Genomic DNA, 17,794 nt, shown 5'->3' with positions numbered 1-17,794 from the left:
ATTAATCTCAGGAAGTAAAGATCTGCTTAGTTCCCTAAATGACTGCCTTCTGATGGTGTATTTGAGGTTTATAGTTTGAGAAATTTGGGGGAAACTTCAGAATGAATTAACCATAGCAGAGGCAATCACAGTCCCAACAATACTAAAGTTTACCTTTGCTATTTTTCTCTTTAGAGAAGATGCTGAAGCCCCAAAGGCCCGCCTTGTGAAACCTAGCTCCTCCTCCTCAGGCTCACAGAGCTCACGCTCTTGTTCTTCCTCCACTCGCTCCACAGCAAATAGTGCCTCACGTAGCCAGCAGACAATGTCAACTGAAGCAGCACCCCAGCCAGGGCTGGCCACCCAGGCATACAGCCTAGTGGGGCCAGAGGTGAGATGTTCTGAACCAAAGAAAGTTCACCATGCTACCCTGACCAAAGCAGAAACCACCCCCAGCACAATCCCCAGCCAGAGCAAAGCCTTCCAAACTGTCTGAATTAGAGTGGACTTCACTCCCGTACTTTCCTAGGAGTCAGGATCTTAGGACTCTTCCAGCTATTGGAACTCTGTCACCAGCCACACAAACTCCCTCAGAGAAGAGAAAAGGTCATTTAAGCATCCCATGGAACATCCCATGGAACAGATTCAGATGAGCACTTTCCTTATACGACACCAAACAAGCAAAAGGATGTACGCTGATCATCTCCAAAAAGGCATCTCATTGTGCCTCTGGGCTGGGGTAGGGAAGCGGGAGTGCAAATCATTTGTTGAACAGGAGGTGAGAAGACTGGGGAAAAGGGAGTGAATACACCTAAAATTTCTCCCCAGGATGTTTTGTATCAGTGCTTCAATTCAGTATGATCAAGAAGAAATGGGTGTTGTTCCTAAATTTTCTATGCATTTCTGCAGACTACTGAATTACTGTGATTATTCACATAGTCAAACAGAATCCACAGCCTTATATTATACCTGTTTGCACCATATACTGAGATAACCACTTCTAAAAAATTCCTGGAGAGGAAGTGTGTAGTCTTCTCTGATTCAACTTCATTTGTCATAAGTTTTGGAAATAAACGTCAAGAGGAGTTGAAGTACTGGCAGATGGAGAAGAACGAATTGAGCTTGTACTCTTCTATCAACTATCAATATCCCAACTGACATTGAACCCTAAAATAAGAACTATAAAAGTAGTCTAAAATGTGTGACAAAGGTCTACAAAAAGCCTTCCATCTTGACATTCAGAGAGGATTGCTAACCAATACAAGAAACATTTACTGGAGCAACTGTGGAATTTCTTTTCAAATCAGATGCCTCTAAGGATTTCCGAGCTGGACATATCTAGAAGGAAATATTTAGTAGGTGTCATTCAGCAATGTCCTTAGAATAAAGTCCTCCAGGGAAAATAAGATAGGTCTAGGGATGTTGAAAGGTTACCTAACATACCACTATAACTACTTCCTGAGAACATGTGAAACCAGAATTTCAAGACTGACTACACTAGAAAGGGAGATTACATTGGGTTTTTTCCATAATATGTTAAGGAATAATATAAGGAAGTTTAGTGTTCCACCAAACTTGAAAATTCCTCCATTTCTTTCTGGGACTTTTGATGCTCCTAGACCTTAAACTCTCAAAAAGATCAGTGACTGCCAACATTTCCTAATGGGTGTGCAAGTACGTGCCATAATCATTCTCTCCTGAGAGGGTAAAACAGACGGAAATTCAGTATTTTCCCAACTTCAGCTTCTAAGAATGCCTACATCTGGGCTGGAAAGAAGGGGAACTAACATTTGGGGAAGACACAGTAAAAATAACTAGTGGGTGGCAGGACAGGGTGCTACTAGAGCCTAAATTTTTAGCTGCCAGAATCTTGGAAAGTATTAGTTGCAAGGATTCATCAGGGAAGATACTGAAAGAGCTGATGCAGCGTTTGACAAAAAGCAAGCAGCAAACTCTAGTATTTCAACTTGCTATTTTAATAGTTTTGACTACTTGGATTCCTACAGCACAAAGGCTGGTCCTGAAGCAGCCCTTTAAAGAACTTAACACAAATGTCAACTGATCATAATCAATCAGTACTGCAGAATATTTGTCATTAAAAGAGCGGAAAGCTAGAGGAAGAAAAGAATGCTGAATGTGGTGATGACAACATTGTCTCTTCAACAGGAATGAGATATGTATAAAGAAAAGGCTGATCTGAGACTTTGCCCCATCTCTCTGCTTTTTCATTCCTACAGTAAATTCTCATATTAATGTCCTCACAGAGTATAAATGCGTTCTCTTCTAAAGTCCCTCAGTACTTAGGAGGAAAGTTTTTATTGTTGAGGAGAAAGGTTTTCAGGGGTGCTGGGAGCAAACCCAGGACCTCACGCATGCTAAGCTGAAAGTTTTAACCTAAGCTTTACCTTCCTCTACCAAAAGAAAACAAAGAGCTATTGAGGAAGTAACAAAAAGAACTGTCTGCTATTTGGTTAAGACCAATGGCACATTTGGAGTGCTTCTTATGTTATTTCATTGTTAAGATAGAAAACCGCTTACTCTTGACTACATTTTCCTTCTTCTGGAAGTGTGGTATCCAGGCAATCTATCTGCTGTGCTATGTAATTCTGAGAATTCTTATTCCTAGAGTACCTGAGCCAAACGAGCACTGTGGGAAGCTGCACCTATGTCATCACTAGCAATTTTCTCTTGTTATTCACTACCTTTGAACCTAAGGTTTCCTGTCTATGCCTTTGAAACCAGGAATAAATCCCCATTGCATTAAAACGTTTAGATTAATGACATATTTTGCCAGTGTATTCACAATGGAAATCTGCAACAAATACACAAAACAGATTATACTAAGAGCTCAGAAATCTATGGAATGAAAGATTCTTAGAGATAAGGTGCTGAAAGCTTAGCAATACTGCCCAGCTCCTCTTTTGAGTCAGGCATTTGAGTTCAGATGAGATTAGGCTCTGGGTTTAAGATAAAGCCACTACTGGTTCCAAACCACATTCCACTGACTGCAAATAAAATGATCCTTTAATGTGAAACAAACTGAATAAGGATAAAATAACTAAATGGTAGAAGAAAAATGGTAGGAAGACAATGCTGGAATGATGTGGACGTTCGAAGGTAACTGCTTCAATAAAATATATAAACCAGGAACTTAAAATTTGTAAAATAACGAAGTATATGTCTTTGTTGTTACACTGTATAAAAATAATTTCAGAATTGCTGTTCCAAAGATATATATCTTTGCTTTCTTTCTGGTGTTTAGCTACTTATGTTACAATTTTAACTTCTAAATCTCCTTGTAATTGCGATTAAGTATCACAAAAACCAGATGCATGTATATCAGCAATTAAAAAATAAACAAGTGAAGGTGATACTGTAGGTGAAGATGAAGCTCATATAACCCACACTGGAAATTTATCAACTTGCTGCCAAGAGAAGAACGCAGACTGAATGTGGTCTATTATTTATTGATTTCAGTTACAAAAATACCAAGGATTTTTTTCTCATAAGGCAAGAAACTAAGTATAACTAGCACAGGGGACACCAAGATAAGACTGTTGCTGCACTTAAGAACTTTATCAATGTGAACAAATAATAATCATTAAGTATGTTGTGCCAAGGTAAACTACTAATAGAGAAGCATGCACTAAAGTACTCCAATAAATCTGACAAGATTAGTATGTACTAAGAGATCCACAAAAATCTGCAAACAAAACAAAAAAAATTTGGGGGGCTACTGGGAATTGAACTCAGGACCTTGCCCTTGTGAGGCAGGTGCTTGTGCCACTGAGATATACCCCAAGCCCACAAAACAAAATCTTCACAGAAGTCCATCAGAATATAATAGCAAGAATAGTAATTATCATTCATCAAAATATTACCATGTGCCAGGCACTCTAGTAAGTACATTATATATTTTGTCTCAATTTCATACTCATACCAATCTTATAAGACATTTTTATTCTCAATTTGCAAATGAGAAATCTAAACTCCAGAGTTGTCAGTACCAGAGCTAGGATTTAAACCCAGTCATGTTAGTGCATTCATGTGAACTGCTGAACTTGATTAATCTCCATTCTCCTCAAACCTTTATCCTAAACTGTGGGTTTTCCCTTCCCATTGCTTTTTTCCTTTCTCTAATGATTTACACCACACCTCTGTCACACTCAACTCACTTATACAGTAAGTCCAAGTTGCTTCCTGAGCTACCTGCAAATTAGGATAAAGTTTCCAACTTTATAATTGCTTATGATGTTTTTAAGTGGTAAAGTAATGATGGGCTTACATCATATGATGTTTATAATCTTTGCTGAGTGTTAAATATAGAGTAAATTGAATACATCAATGTTAAGAAATCTGTCAGAGATTATGGGTATAGATCATTGGTAGGGTGTTCGCATATGTGGAACCCTGTTTGATCCTTAACACCACATACATACTCCCTAAAGAAAAAAAGTCTGTAAGGTCTTCTAAGAAGCAAAAGGACAAGCTGCTTTATAACTGCAAAACAGTAGGTATAGTTGATTCTCTCAAGATAGCAAATGTTATCAATTTATTTAAAATGTTTACAAAGCTCCACCACTTCAGATATCCCATATTTAGAAATATATGTTTACAATTATCTAGGGCTGACTTTTCTCTCCCTCTTGTTTTTTTAATTTTTATTATTATTATTTTTTTTTGCAGTACTGGGGATTGGACTCAGGACCTTGCGCTTGCCAGGCAGGCGCTTATGCTACTGAGCTATATCCCCAGCCCCTATTTTTTTATTTTAGTTTCTGTGGTACTAGGCATCAAATTCAGGGCCATGCACATCCGGGGCAAGCACTCTACCTCTGAGCTACCTCCCCAACCCTCTTGTTATGAAACAAAGAATATTCATGAGTATTGCTACTTATAAATAGCTCCAAAAATATTTCAATTAATAAAGAGCAATAAGGTAAATGGCATACACCTGTAACCCTTGCATTTTGGAGACTGACATAGGAGGATCACTAACTAGTATGCTACCTAGCAAGTTCAAGGACCGCCTCAACTACATAGCAAAACCCTGTCTCAAATAACCAAAAACAAATTTTTTTTTTTTTTTTTTTTTTTTGGTTTTCCAGTACCAGGAATCGAACTCATGACCTGGTGCTTACCAGGCAGGCACCATGCCGCTGAGCTAAATCCCCAGCCCCCTAAAAACAAAATAAAAATAAAGCCTGGCATGGTTGCACATGCCTATAATCTGAGTACTCTAGAGGCTGAAGCAAGGTTGCTATTGTTAAGAGAAAATAAAAACTCCCAACCTGAATGATACCTGGGACAAGTTTGCATTCTCTAAAATCAAAGAATGAATTTTAGGAAAAACGGAGGTTAAGAGCAGAATGTATTTATTGAGGGAAAGAAAGCTTCCGTCCAAGAGAGGGACAGAAGGGGGCCTGAGTGGATTACCCCAAGACTCTGGCTCTTCTAGGGACTTTTATAGAGCAAAACCACAAGGTGAGGTAAGTCCAAGGTAAGGAAAAATGGACAAAAGTATGGTCAGCCAATAAGAATTGTTCAGGTAAAATTGATTAAATTGGGATCAAATGGGGAAGTGAGTCACACGGCAAGCAAGCATGAATACAGAACAGGGGCTTTTCCTGTAAGGGGTTGGGTCAAGGGCTCTTCAAGGTGATCGCTACCTATTTAGAATGTAAATCCCTGAGGTCCATCCCTTGGGAGGTAAGAGGGTGTGTTTGTTTCATCTTTAGTCTTCAGATCTGGCCCAAAGGCAGTACCATCACTCCATTTGTAAGGTATCCTGTCTTCCATACTGGCTACTTGGAGGGCCTGGCCCTGTCTGACTGTCTATAATATTTCTATCTAACTCAGCTGCCTACAACACTATGAGGTTAAAAAAAAAAAAAAAAAAAAGATTGCTATGAGTTGGAGGCCAACCAACCTGGACTTGTGAGTTCAAGGCCGCCTAAACTACACAGGAAGACCCTGTCTCAAGGAACGAAAAAAAAAGCACAGCCACATATAGTGGCACATGTCTATAACATCAGCTACTCAGGAGCCTGAGGCAGGAAGACTGCAGGCTGGAAGCCAGCCTCAGCTATTTAGCAAGGCACTATCTCAAGAATTGAAAAAAATTTTAAAAAAAGGACTTATTAGCTGGGCATGGTGGCACATGCCTGTAGTCCCAGCACTCAGGAGGCTGAAGACTTGCTGAGTTTGAGGCCAGCCTGAACTACAAAGCAAGGCCACATCAAAAAAATTAAAAAAAAAGACATTATATGACAGCTCAGCAGTAAAACACACCTGGATCCCCAGTACTAAGATAAATGAATAAACAGAAAAGCAAAATTAATGCAGTGCTTAGCACATTCTGCACATAACCATGTAATAAACAGCAACAAGGACTCTACCGGTGAAACACCACCCTAGGCATGACAGTATTTAGAGTATAATCTGGTTAGGGAGGGAAGAAATAATGAGAGGGAAAGATACAGGGATTACTTATATGTATGCTATTCTCTAACAGCAGTAATCTGTACCTGGCTGTAGTTAGTCCAAATATTAATAACGGCTTGAGTCATTCTGGTTCCCAACTTCTCTAACAAAATGTGGTAAATACATTCGAGTCTTTGGGCAATCAAGTTATATACCGCAACTTTTAGTCATGTCACTGGATCCAAAAAGAATTGTTTGCAATAGCTGAGGTTTTAAACTAAGTAACTACTAGCCAGGCATGGTGGCTCACACCTGTAATCCCAGCACTTGGGAGGCTGAGGCAGGAGGATCTTTGCAAGTTCAAGTCCAGGCTGGGCTACAAAGTGAGCTCAAGGCCAGTCTGAACTGCATAGCAAGACCCTGTCTCAAAAAAAAGTAACTACTATATAAGTTCACCATTCTCTTCTGTTAAATAATCTTTCAAAGTGAGTATTTAGGAACACCATAGCACATAATCCTAATACAAATTATCTAATTCTTTTTTTTTTTTTTTTTGAGGCAGGTTCTCACTGTGCAGTTCAGGCTAGCCTTGAGCTCACTTTGTAGCCCAGGCTGGTCTCGAACTCATGACGATCCTCTTGCCTCAGCCTCCTGAGTGATGGAATTATAGGCCTGTGCAACCACACCCAGCCTATTTAATTAAATTCTAAATTTAAACCTTTTGGAAAGAAAGCCTCAAGGTTATTTATCCCAGGTTGATTAACTTGGGATTCACATACTGCCTAAAGAATATGGTGACTCAAATAATCTATTTAGATGGTTTCTTCAACTAATGGTACCCTAATACTCTTATTTCAATAATACCAGCCATTGTAAAAGAAAACAATATTCTTATTCTTAACTGTGGCCCAACCCTGTTAGGGCCTTCCTCTTCTCCCAGAACACTGGGGACGAAGTGGTAACCAACCAGGAACTATGTCCAAAATGACTTGTTTGTTTTGAATTTAAATTCTATCTGCACACACACCCAGAACAGAAAACTAAGCCTGTCAGTCTGTTTCCCCTAATTTTATCTTCCTTATTAGACTGGCTCTGAAAGTTAAGGAAAAGAGCCTATAATTTTTTTTTTTTTTTTTTTGGTACCAGGAATCAAACTCAGGACCTTGTGCTTGCCAGGCAGGTACTTCTGCCACTGAGCTATATCCCCAGCCCTATGGACAAGAGAAAGGTCCCTAATAGTTTATGGGTCTTGGACGCCTTTAAGAGTTTGATAAAAGGCTGCATCATCTGATACATATTTAAAAGTCCCAGGGAAAACTGGGTGTGGTGGTGCATGCCTGTAATCCCAGCACTTGGGAGGCTGAGGCAAGAGGATTGTTGTTTGAGGCTAGCCTGGGGTACAAAGTGAGCTCAAGGTCAGCCTGAACTGCATGAGTTCAGGCTGTCTCAAAAGGACAAGGAAAAAAAAAAAAAGGTCCCAGGGAAAGGGGCGATTCTATGATAGGAAAGACTAGAAAATTTCACACCATTTTATACCATCCTCCCAACAACTCCAAAGGCATTGTTTTACAGTAAGAGAAGCTGAAATTATCTCTGTCATTATGCAAGTACATGGCTTGAATTTGAATCTAGACCTGACTCTAAAGTCTATGCTCCTTCCGCTCTTCCCTGCAGCTCATAAAGCTTAAGACAAATAAAACAAGAATGTGTGCTTAATACTGACAAGGAATTTCAGACAGACTATATAGCCTGAAAGAATTAGGATTATAAAGGACTGTAAAGCGCCTGCCTGGCAAGCGCAACATCGTGAGTTCAGTTGCCGGTACCGGAGTAAAACCAAAAAAAAAAAGGACTGTAATCCCAGCACTAGGGAGGCTGAGGCAGGAGGATCACCATGAGTTCAAGACCAGCCCGGGATACAAACTGAGCTCAAAAGCTGGCCTGAACTGCACATCGAGACCCTGTCTCAAACAAAACAGAAACAAAAACCAAAAACTATATTTATCTTGAGGCCTGGCCTTTCATAGATGTGACTCCAGCCAAAATTGCAATGTCGTCTCATCTTCCACACTAATCCTCTTGAGGGCCCAGCCCTGTCTGACTGCCTATAATATTCTTACCTAACTTAGCTGTCTATAATACTAGAACAAATTCTGAGTGACCAGAAACAGGTTACTTAGTCTGTCTTTTTATGATGCTGATAAGCAAACCAAGTCCAGATGTCAAGTATGCGAGACAAGCACTCTATAATCACTTACTGGGTGGGACTCCCCAGTCCTACTTCCCAACTAGCTCAATGATTAAAATCTATGTAGTTCAGAGATTAATTATTAAAATGCAAAATGCAGCATGTCATCAAGAAAGTATACAGTGAAGCTTCCAGCTCTTGGATACAAAGAGTACAGATAACCAAATAAAATTAAGTGACCTGAGGAACACATCTTCCTACTGTAAGTGGAGTTAAATCTACTTCTAAGGAAAATTACACTGTACCACAGAAGGGTTGACTCTAGCTTACCCAGCTTTCTGTTTACCCGCAGTAACATCAGTGCGCCACACTTTTCTCCCAATACAAATAAAAAAACTGTTTTGATGATTAAATAACATATTAAAGCACTCTGTGCATTGAAAAAGCATTGTATAAAATTAGTATCTTGGAGCTTGGCATGATGCTACACACCTGTAATTCCAGTGATCTGAATGGCTGAGGCAGAAAGATCTCAAATTCAAGCCCAGCCTGAGCAATTTAGCAGGGCCCTGGCTCAAAATAAAAACTAAAAGGGCCAGGAATATAGGGCAGTACTAAGGCCCTGCATTCAATCCCCCCTACTGTTACTGGCCACTGGTGTCCATTTGCTCATTGCTGACCCCATTAAAAGACGCTATTCATTTTGGTAAAAAGGAAATGATTTATTCAAAGCTAGTTTTGAAAAGATAGAGGGACCCATTTGCCTCAAATCACCTTATATAGGAGAGTGAGGGTCTCTTACAGGACGGAACAGAGCTGGAGGGCACACAGTACTAACACACATCTCCACACATCTTTATCACTTTCAGCCAAATTCAGCTTTCCTCCCTTTCTCGCGGAAAGGAAACCGGATCCAGCTTGTTCGGGGAGCTGAGGCAAGGAGCAGTGTTGATTTTGTGCTCAGTAGGAGAAAGTTTGAAGTTGCTCATCTCTAAATGAAAAAAAAAAACACCCTAACGTTCCATTCTGTGGTGCTGGTTATCCTACTGCAAAAATTATAAATACAAGGAACTTCTTGGGAGGGAGGCAGAAGTCCTGTATACACCCCCACAGCGTCCAAATCAACACGCTCCCCAAGAGGCAAAACTGAAACATTCCTTCAGACATCAGAGTCTGTTTTTAGGCTTTATTTCCTCCGACAAGGTCAAGGTGTCCTGTCTTCGGAGGACCTTCCTCTGGGCACCTTCCGATGCCAGCCCTGCTACTATTCTCGGTACATTAGTTTTTAAAAAATCTTTTCATCTACCTGTATCTATTTCCCTAGTAAACAGACGAAGGGGTCCGTCTGCTTGAAAAGGCACAGGGGACGCACAGCTCAGGATGACAAGGCCCCCAGCGCCTGCCTTGCGCACAACTGACGATTCAGTGCCGGGGCTCAGCCGCTCGGTTTTCAACAAAGACTGCACCGGCTGCCGTTTGCTTTCTGATAGAAGTCAAGCCGGGAAAGACATTACCTCATGTTGCCGAAAATAAAAAAGCTCAGGATATCTAAATCAAGGACACAGGGCCACCGGAACCTAGAATTGCTCACCTCCAAGAAAGAAAGGGGGGAAAAATGCCAAACCGCTACCTTTTTCTCATAAATTACCGAGAAATGTGGGAGAGCGGCGGAAACGAGACCCAGACGCCGTCTCCGCGCTGCGGGGGCCGCGGGCCCGCTGTGCCGATCGGCCTCGGGGTCTGCACGGAGGGTCCAGACCAGAGGCGTCCCTGGAGCTCCGAGACGTCGGGGCTCTTAAGCCTCGGCACCCGCGCAGAGCAGAGGCGAGCCCCACGGCGGCCTGAAATGACCCTCGCAATGCCAAGGCCGGAACCGTCCCTCTGCCGGCCTCGGGTCAGCCACAGCTCAAAACCTCGCTAGACACAAAATGCGGGCTCGCAGAGCCTGGCGGGGACTCGAGGACCACCTTGAGCCCCGCGTGGGGGATGGGGAAGGCGACATGAGGACTCTGTGGGGGAGGGGAGGAACAACCTTTGCAGCCATTTTGTCCTCGCTCCACTTCCGTCTTCTCTTTCCTGGCATCAGGGGCCCAGACCCCTCCCTTCAAGACGTGCTTATCCAGCCTTGGTTCCGTGCTAGCCAAGATCTCAGGTAGCGCTACTGCCATTGGTTGTTTCAAAGCGTGCCCGCCCTTCTTCCGCCTCCTTCTTCCTTCCCGGTCCGCCTGCGCCGGATGGGGGCGCATGCGTAGAAATGGGCGTTCCCCTCCCCCACCGGAGCGACCGAGGACTCCCGCGCGCGGGCTCTCTAGGCCCCACCCTCCCTTTCCCCGGGCAGTTCGGAGAGCTGGGGTTGAGGGGGAGAGCGGGAGGGGGAGGCTGAAAGTTCCAGAACGCTGCGGTGGTGCGTCATCGCGAGAGTGGGTGTGATGAGGGCGGGAGGAGGCGAGGCCCGAGAAGTCGAGAAACCTTTCGATTGGGGCGTGAGGAGGGAGCTGGGCGCTCATTGGCCGAGGGGCTAAGACAGACAGCTTGCGGGGCGGGACCCTTCTGGAAGGTTCTGAGATGGGGTATAAGAGACAGGGTGCCGGCCGAAAACCGGTCTCATTGAACGCGCCTGTAGCTTAGTGGCTTTTTGTGTGGTTTCTTCGCCAGCACAGCCGGGCCTACACGGAAGGTAAGTGCTTACCCTTTTAGTCTCTAGTAGTCACTTGGGAACTGAGGGACCTGGGCCGGCCTGAGGGGCTGTGCCGCAGTGCGGGCCTCGGAGGTAGCGGGGGAGGGGGCGGTCTGCGGCGGTCGTGCGCCGGCCGTGGCTTTCAGCTCAGTTTCCGGTTAGGAGGTTGCGGCGCCTTTGTGGATATCCTGGGAGGACCCGGGAGTTGGGCGCGGGCGGGGGCCGGACGCGGGGGAGCGGGGCGGCGCCCCTCGCCGGCTTCCTGGCCGCGTGGCTGAGGCGGAGGCTGTCGCGTCCGCTGTCGGGCGCGGGAGAGAGCTGGCCCGGCGTAGCCGGCGCCCCGCGTCAGTTCAGCCCCGCGGGGGAAGCCTGGCTGGCCCGGCGTGGGGAACGCGAGGAAGCGGGTGTCCCGGCCGCGGGTCCGGTTCCGGCGGGGTCACGGGCGCCCACGTGCTCGACTTCCGTCGGGCTCCGGAGTTGGCACAGCAGCCCGGCCTGCGGCGCTGCCCCTCCATCGTCTGCAGGTCACACAGATGGGCCGTGGGACGCCGCCTAGTCCTGGCAGCCATCGTATTGATCGCCCTGCTTCACTCGGACTGAGGGAACGTGCTAGTGCTAGGCTGCCTCGGGATTTCGTTTTTAAACACGGCTTTTTTATTCTACAGCAAACATGTCGAAGGGACCTGCAGTTGGCATTGATCTGGGCACCACCTACTCCTGTGTGGGTGTCTTCCAGCATGGAAAAGTGGAGATAATCGCCAATGATCAGGGAAATCGAACCACTCCAAGTTACGTCGCTTTCACTGACACCGAGCGACTGATCGGAGATGCTGCAAAAAATCAAGTGGCAATGAACCCCACCAACACAGTTTTCGGTAAGTACCTAATTGTGACTGACTGGAGAAAGAATTTAGGGGTTAGGGGAAGAGGAAGCCCATGAAATTAAATGTGATAAAGGCTAAGGGCTCAGAGGAAAAAAAGTGTGTTTTAGAAAGATCTGTTTGTGGCATTTAGTTAAGATCTTGGTAGAGACTTTTGTAAAGCTAGTTAACATGAGCCTTCACGTGCCTAGGAGTTAAATCCATCTATGACAAATTATGGGCGTTTGAACAAGCAAGAGGTATTTTTTGCAGGCTAGGGAGCAGGCCCTTGTGGTTCAAAGCATGAATTGTACCAGAGGTATACTGTGGGCTTGGTTATTTATCTGAAAAAGTGGAATCGTGAATTGTACTGGTACATTTTACAGATGCCAAGCGTCTGATTGGACGTAGATTTGATGATGCTGTCGTCCAGTCTGATATGAAGCATTGGCCCTTCATGGTGGTGAACGATGCAGGCAGGCCCAAGGTTCAAGTAGAATACAAAGGAGAGACAAAGAGCTTTTACCCAGAAGAGGTGTCTTCTATGGTGCTGACAAAGATGAAAGAAATTGCAGAAGCTTATCTTGGGAAGGTGAGACTTTATTTTGATAGACAAAACCGCATGTGTCATTTTTAAGGCCACTGCCAGTCATTTGGTTCTTTACGCGATTTGTGTGATCCATTTGGTACTGGAATTTGTGTATTCACATAAATTTATGCACGGAATTAATAAGGATGGTTATGTACAATTACGTTTATAATTTTTCTTTCCAGACTGTTACCAATGCTGTGGTGACTGTGCCAGCTTATTTTAATGACTCTCAACGTCAGGCAACCAAAGATGCTGGAACCATTGCTGGTCTTAATGTACTCAGAATTATCAATGAGCCAACAGCTGCTGCTATTGCTTATGGCTTAGACAAAAAGGTAAGTACTTCCTAGAGAGAGATCACATTAAAAATTTTGAGTTGCCAGAAATGTAATAGTTTATTTTTAATGGCAGGTCGGAGCTGAAAGAAATGTGCTGATTTTTGATTTAGGAGGTGGCACTTTTGATGTGTCAATCCTCACTATTGAAGATGGCATCTTCGAAGTGAAATCTACAGCTGGGGACACCCACTTAGGTGGAGAAGATTTTGACAACCGAATGGTCAATCATTTTATTGCTGAATTCAAGCGCAAGCATAAGAAGGACATCAGTGAGAACAAGAGAGCTGTCCGCCGCCTTCGTACTGCATGTGAACGAGCCAAGAGAACCCTCTCTTCCAGCACCCAAGCCAGTATTGAGATTGATTCCCTCTATGAAGGAATCGACTTCTATACCTCCATTACTCGTGCTCGATTTGAAGAGTTGAATGCTGATCTGTTCCGTGGCACTCTGGACCCTGTGGAGAAGGCTCTTCGAGATGCTAAGCTTGACAAGTCACAGATCCATGACATTGTCCTGGTGGGTGGTTCTACCCGTATCCCCAAGATCCAGAAACTTCTACAAGACTTCTTCAATGGGAAGGAATTAAATAAAAGTATCAACCCTGATGAAGCAGTTGCTTATGGTGCAGGTAATTTAATATCACTATTAATAAGACCCTGTGGGCAGCCTCTTACAGGCCAATTTGATTCACTGTGATGATGGATTCCAAAACCATTTGTAGTTTCCACCAGAAATTTTGTGTTGGCCAATTCCTTCCTTGGATGTCTGAGTGAACAAAATGTTTATAGTGAGGTGACTGGGGGTTGTGTTGTGTATATCTAAGTGTTTGTTACTTCTTGTTTTAGCTGTTCAGGCAGCCATCCTATCTGGAGACAAGTCTGAAAATGTTCAAGATTTGCTGCTTTTGGATGTCACTCCTCTTTCACTTGGTATTGAAACTGCTGGTGGAGTCATGACGGTCCTCATCAAGCGTAATACTACCATTCCTACCAAGCAGACACAGACCTTCACTACCTACTCTGACAACCAGCCTGGTGTGCTCATTCAGGTATTTTTCTGCTGTTTTGGGTTGGGTTACAGAGGTTAAAATCAGGAAAGTATTGCCCGCTGTGATGATGGATTCCAAAACCATTCGTAGTTTCCACCAGAAGCTTCGTGTTGGCCAGTTCCTTCCTTGGATGTCTGAGCGATCAGCCTTTCCTAGCTGAGCTTTAAAGCATAACAACATCTAAATGCATTGTTAGTAACCTACTTTTTTTTTGACCCAAGGTGTATGAAGGTGAGCGTGCCATGACCAAGGATAACAACCTGCTTGGCAAGTTTGAACTCACAGGCATACCTCCTGCACCCCGTGGTGTTCCTCAGATTGAAGTCACTTTTGATATTGATGCCAATGGTATCCTCAATGTCTCTGCTGTGGACAAAAGTACAGGAAAAGAGAACAAGATTACCATCACTAATGATAAGGGTAAGTTTGGGAGTTTGGGGATTTGGAAGTGCCATGTCTTGGCATCAGTAGAGGCATATCCATTTAGTTACCTGTGTACTACAGATACAGCTCTTCACTGAAGTCCAGTGTCACAGGTGCTGACTAGACAATATAGAAGAACCAAATATTTGATACGCAATGTTTTTGTAATTTATAGGCCGTTTGAGCAAGGAGGACATAGAGCGAATGGTCCAGGAAGCAGAGAAGTACAAAGCTGAAGATGAGAAGCAAAGGGACAAAGTGTCCTCCAAGAATTCACTGGAGTCCTATGCTTTCAATATGAAAGCAACTGTTGAAGATGAGAAACTTCAGGGCAAGATTAATGATGAAGATAAACAGAAGATTCTTGATAAGTGTAATGAAATCATCAACTGGCTGGATAAAAATCAGGTTGGTAATTTTCTTGACTGGGGACTCTGCAGACATAACACTTGGTTTTATAAAGGTCACTGTGATGAAAGGTCCAAACATTCGCAGTTTCCACCAGAATTCAAGACATGTTGGCAGTTTATACCTTCCTTGGATGTCTGAGTGACTTGAGGTTTTAAAAAGAAACAAGATCTTACTACAGTTGCACAAAAACTATAGACTTTATAGTATGAGGTTGTACTAACCCCAAAAGTTATAGCTACTGTGTTTAATTTGGTAAAAACTTTGTTTTCAGACTGCAGAGAAGGAAGAATTTGAACATCAGCAGAAGGAATTGGAGAAAGTCTGCAACCCTATCATCACCAAGCTGTACCAGAGTGCAGGAGGCATGCCTGGAGGAATGCCTGGGGGCTTCCCTGGTGGTGGAGCTCCTCCCTCTGGTGGTGCTTCCTCAGGGCCCACCATTGAAGAGGTTGATTAAGCCAACCCCAAATAGAGATTTAGCATTTTTCCACAACAATAAAATTGAAGGACCTAAATTTGTAGCAAATTCTGTGGCAGTTATTAAAGTTTAACTGCTATAGTAAAGTACTGGGCATTCTCAATACTTGAATAATGGAACATGTACACAGGGAAAAGATAACATTGCACTTTATAAGCACTGTACTATAAGTGGAAATGCAATGTCTTCAATAAAACTATTTAAAATTGGCACCATATAATTTGTCTGACTCAGCCCATAAAGAAATGGTAAATGACCAATACTGTATTTCTAGGAAGGTCTATTCTCCATGAAGGCCAGGTGGGTGGTACCACGCTTTGCAGAGTTGACTGAAAGCGTGAAAGTCCATTGTTGGACCAAAGTTTTAGAAAGGTAACATTGGCTCTTCAATTAGCAAATAAACCTTTAAGAAGCTAGTTGTAAATGGGTAATTGAGGTAGGGCTACCATAGATGGAGTATGAATGAATCATTTGGCCCTGTAGACTTGCAAAAAAACCAAAAATTGGGTAAGAGGCTCCTTATAAAGTATACTAACATGCCACCTAGTGGTCAGTGTCTTAAACAGTGTAACAGGATGCCTCATTGAAATCAGTCCTTAATAAACATGGCACAGTGCCTTTAAAGCTCTACCTAGTCATACCTGGCATGTTGAAGAGTTCCAGGTTTTTTCTCTTGGCATATACAATATAAAACATTGCGTGTATGTTTTGGGAACTTGGAGGTCTCAGCATAGCACTTATGTCTCCCATGTTTTCCAGGGGAGATTTTGAAAGTAATGTATAATTCTAGAAAGGCATACAGGTCATTTCATTTGTAGGGTGTCAGTGTGAGCTTTGGTATTACATATTTGAGCATTATTTTTGGATAGTTGAAGTTGGTTTTGAGCTCAACTTTCCCATGGTCTGGCAGCATTTTTCCCCTGCTGATGCTATGAGCTGTGAGGTACCACCACATCTGACTTGAACAGTTGAGGGCTTAAGTTTTCTACCCATTCATATTGGGAACCATTGGAACATGTAAGACATTTGTATGTACATTGTTTCTTTTGCATAATCCTGTTACAGGGAGTTGCTCAGGACAGTAAACCTAGTAAAGGTGTAGTAGGACTAGTACATTGAGTTACATGAGGTGTGTAGAGGGCAAAGTGAATACAAAACGGGGTTGTAGAAAAGTTAACGTTTTGGGGTTTTGGGCTTTGTAGTGAGCTGAACTATGTATGCTCAGCTGTGAACTTGTAGAGATCTGCTGCCTCAGCCTGCCAAGTGCAGAGATTATAGGTGTAGCCCATCTAGCTGCTCAAGTAATTTAGTAAGGATCACTTTGGAGAAAGATGAAAAGGTAACTGTAGGGACAATGACCACTTGCCATTAAGGTTGATTTGGCACTATTAACCTAAAAATTTAACGTGTTTGGGTGATGTATGGATACAGGTAAACATAAAAACAGCTATTGCACAATACCACTAGTTTGGGATATAGGGCTATTAGTCCATTGATTGAATCTCTGTCCAGTTTCCAAGAGGCACTTCGTGGTAATGTTTTAATTCTGCTGAAGCACTCATGGTTTTCCTCAAATGCTGTCCCCTCCCACACACACACTGGGAATTGGATCCAGGGCCTTTGCTCTGAGCTACCTCCGGCCTTGTTTAAGAGGTGGTCTCACTAAATTGGGTCTCAGTCACTTAAACTGCTCAAGCTGGACTCCAAAGGAGATTGTTCTGCTTCAGCTTACAGGTGACGTGCACCACCAGACCCAGCTAAACTCTTTATTTTTTGATTAATTTTTTTTATTTTTCTTTTGGTACTGAGAATCATACTCAGGACCTTGCACTTGCGGGGCAGGTGCTTGTGCCACTGAGCTAGTTTCTGTTTTCTGAGATAGAGTCTCACTATGCTGATCTTGAACTGTCTTTGTAGCCTAGCCTGGCCTTGAACTCAACAATCCTGCTTCAGCCTCCCGAGTGCAGGTGCCACTACGCCCAGCATCAGTTGTTAGTTTTTAAGGGTATTTTCCCATAATTGGCAGTTTACGTACCTCAGTATACCAGGTATCACTCTTGCTTGTAATCTCAGCCAGCGCTCTTGAGAGGCCGAGGCAGGAAGATTGCTGTGAATTTGAGGCCTGGCAGAGCTACAGAGCCAGATCAGCCTGAACTACATAGATCCTCTCAAAAAATGTTTTAAAGCAGTTCTTGGCTCAAACCATATTGAGTACCTGTGATGTCCCAGGCCCTAGACTGATAGGAAAAGTAAGGTGGAGGGAGTTGAACACCGATTTGTGTTCACTGTGGTCCACTAGGTGGCAGTAGCTAATTATAAAACAATTAGAGGGTACTTGTGCAGGAATGCTTTTTATCAGGTGTATTTTGTATCACA

General features: G+C 43.3%; 3 protein-coding genes across 7 annotated transcripts in view; 2 read left to right on the top strand and 1 right to left on the bottom strand.

The window, feature by feature from the left end:
- Positions 1–3,145, top strand: part of Clmp (CXADR-like membrane protein) — a gene marked incomplete in the record, with an annotated part of 108,601 nt that extends 105,456 nt beyond the window's left edge. Inside the window, 1 exon segment of the mRNA XM_005378375.2 lies at positions 175–3,145. Coding sequence (XP_005378432.1) covers positions 175–475 — 301 coding nt within the window.
- LOC102020433 overlaps positions 1–11,113 on the bottom strand; it is a 60,370-nt gene extending 49,257 nt beyond the window's left edge. For 4 of the 5 annotated variants that reach the window (XR_001232890.1, XR_001232891.1, XR_001232892.1 and 1 more), the window contains exons 1-3: positions 10,623–11,113; positions 9,897–10,073; positions 9,365–9,581 (exon numbers count right to left, since the gene is read on the bottom strand). Coding sequence is in view for 1 of the 5 variants with exons in the window: in XM_013511076.1 (XP_013366530.1) it covers positions 9,466–9,581; positions 9,897–10,073; positions 10,623–11,097 (768 nt within the window). In the remaining 4 variants the exon portion in view is untranslated. Of the gene's footprint in view, positions 1–9,291; positions 9,582–9,896; positions 10,074–10,622 lie in introns of those variants that run through there. The other variant, XM_013511076.1, reaches the window with a different exon arrangement.
- A 50-nt stretch (positions 11,114–11,163) lies between these two features.
- Positions 11,164–15,635, top strand: Hspa8 (heat shock 70kDa protein 8). Its single transcript, XM_005378379.2, has 9 exons — positions 11,164–11,267; positions 11,933–12,142; positions 12,514–12,719; positions 12,902–13,054; positions 13,131–13,686; positions 13,904–14,106; positions 14,328–14,526; positions 14,705–14,937; positions 15,212–15,635. Exons 2-9 carry the CDS (start codon positions 11,938–11,940, stop codon positions 15,395–15,397), a joined length of 1,941 nt encoding a protein of 646 aa, XP_005378436.1. The 5' UTR covers positions 11,164–11,267; positions 11,933–11,937; the 3' UTR covers positions 15,398–15,635.
- The last annotated feature ends 2,159 nt before the right edge of the window (positions 15,636–17,794 follow it).

Source organism: Chinchilla lanigera, unplaced genomic scaffold (assembly GCF_000276665.1).
Source record: "Chinchilla lanigera isolate Chin_1 unplaced genomic scaffold, ChiLan1.0 scaffold00011, whole genome shotgun sequence".
NCBI lineage: Eukaryota > Metazoa > Chordata > Mammalia > Rodentia > Chinchillidae > Chinchilla > Chinchilla lanigera.
The sequence above is the reverse complement of the archived record's forward strand: the minus strand, read 5'-3'. Positions and strand labels throughout refer to the sequence as shown.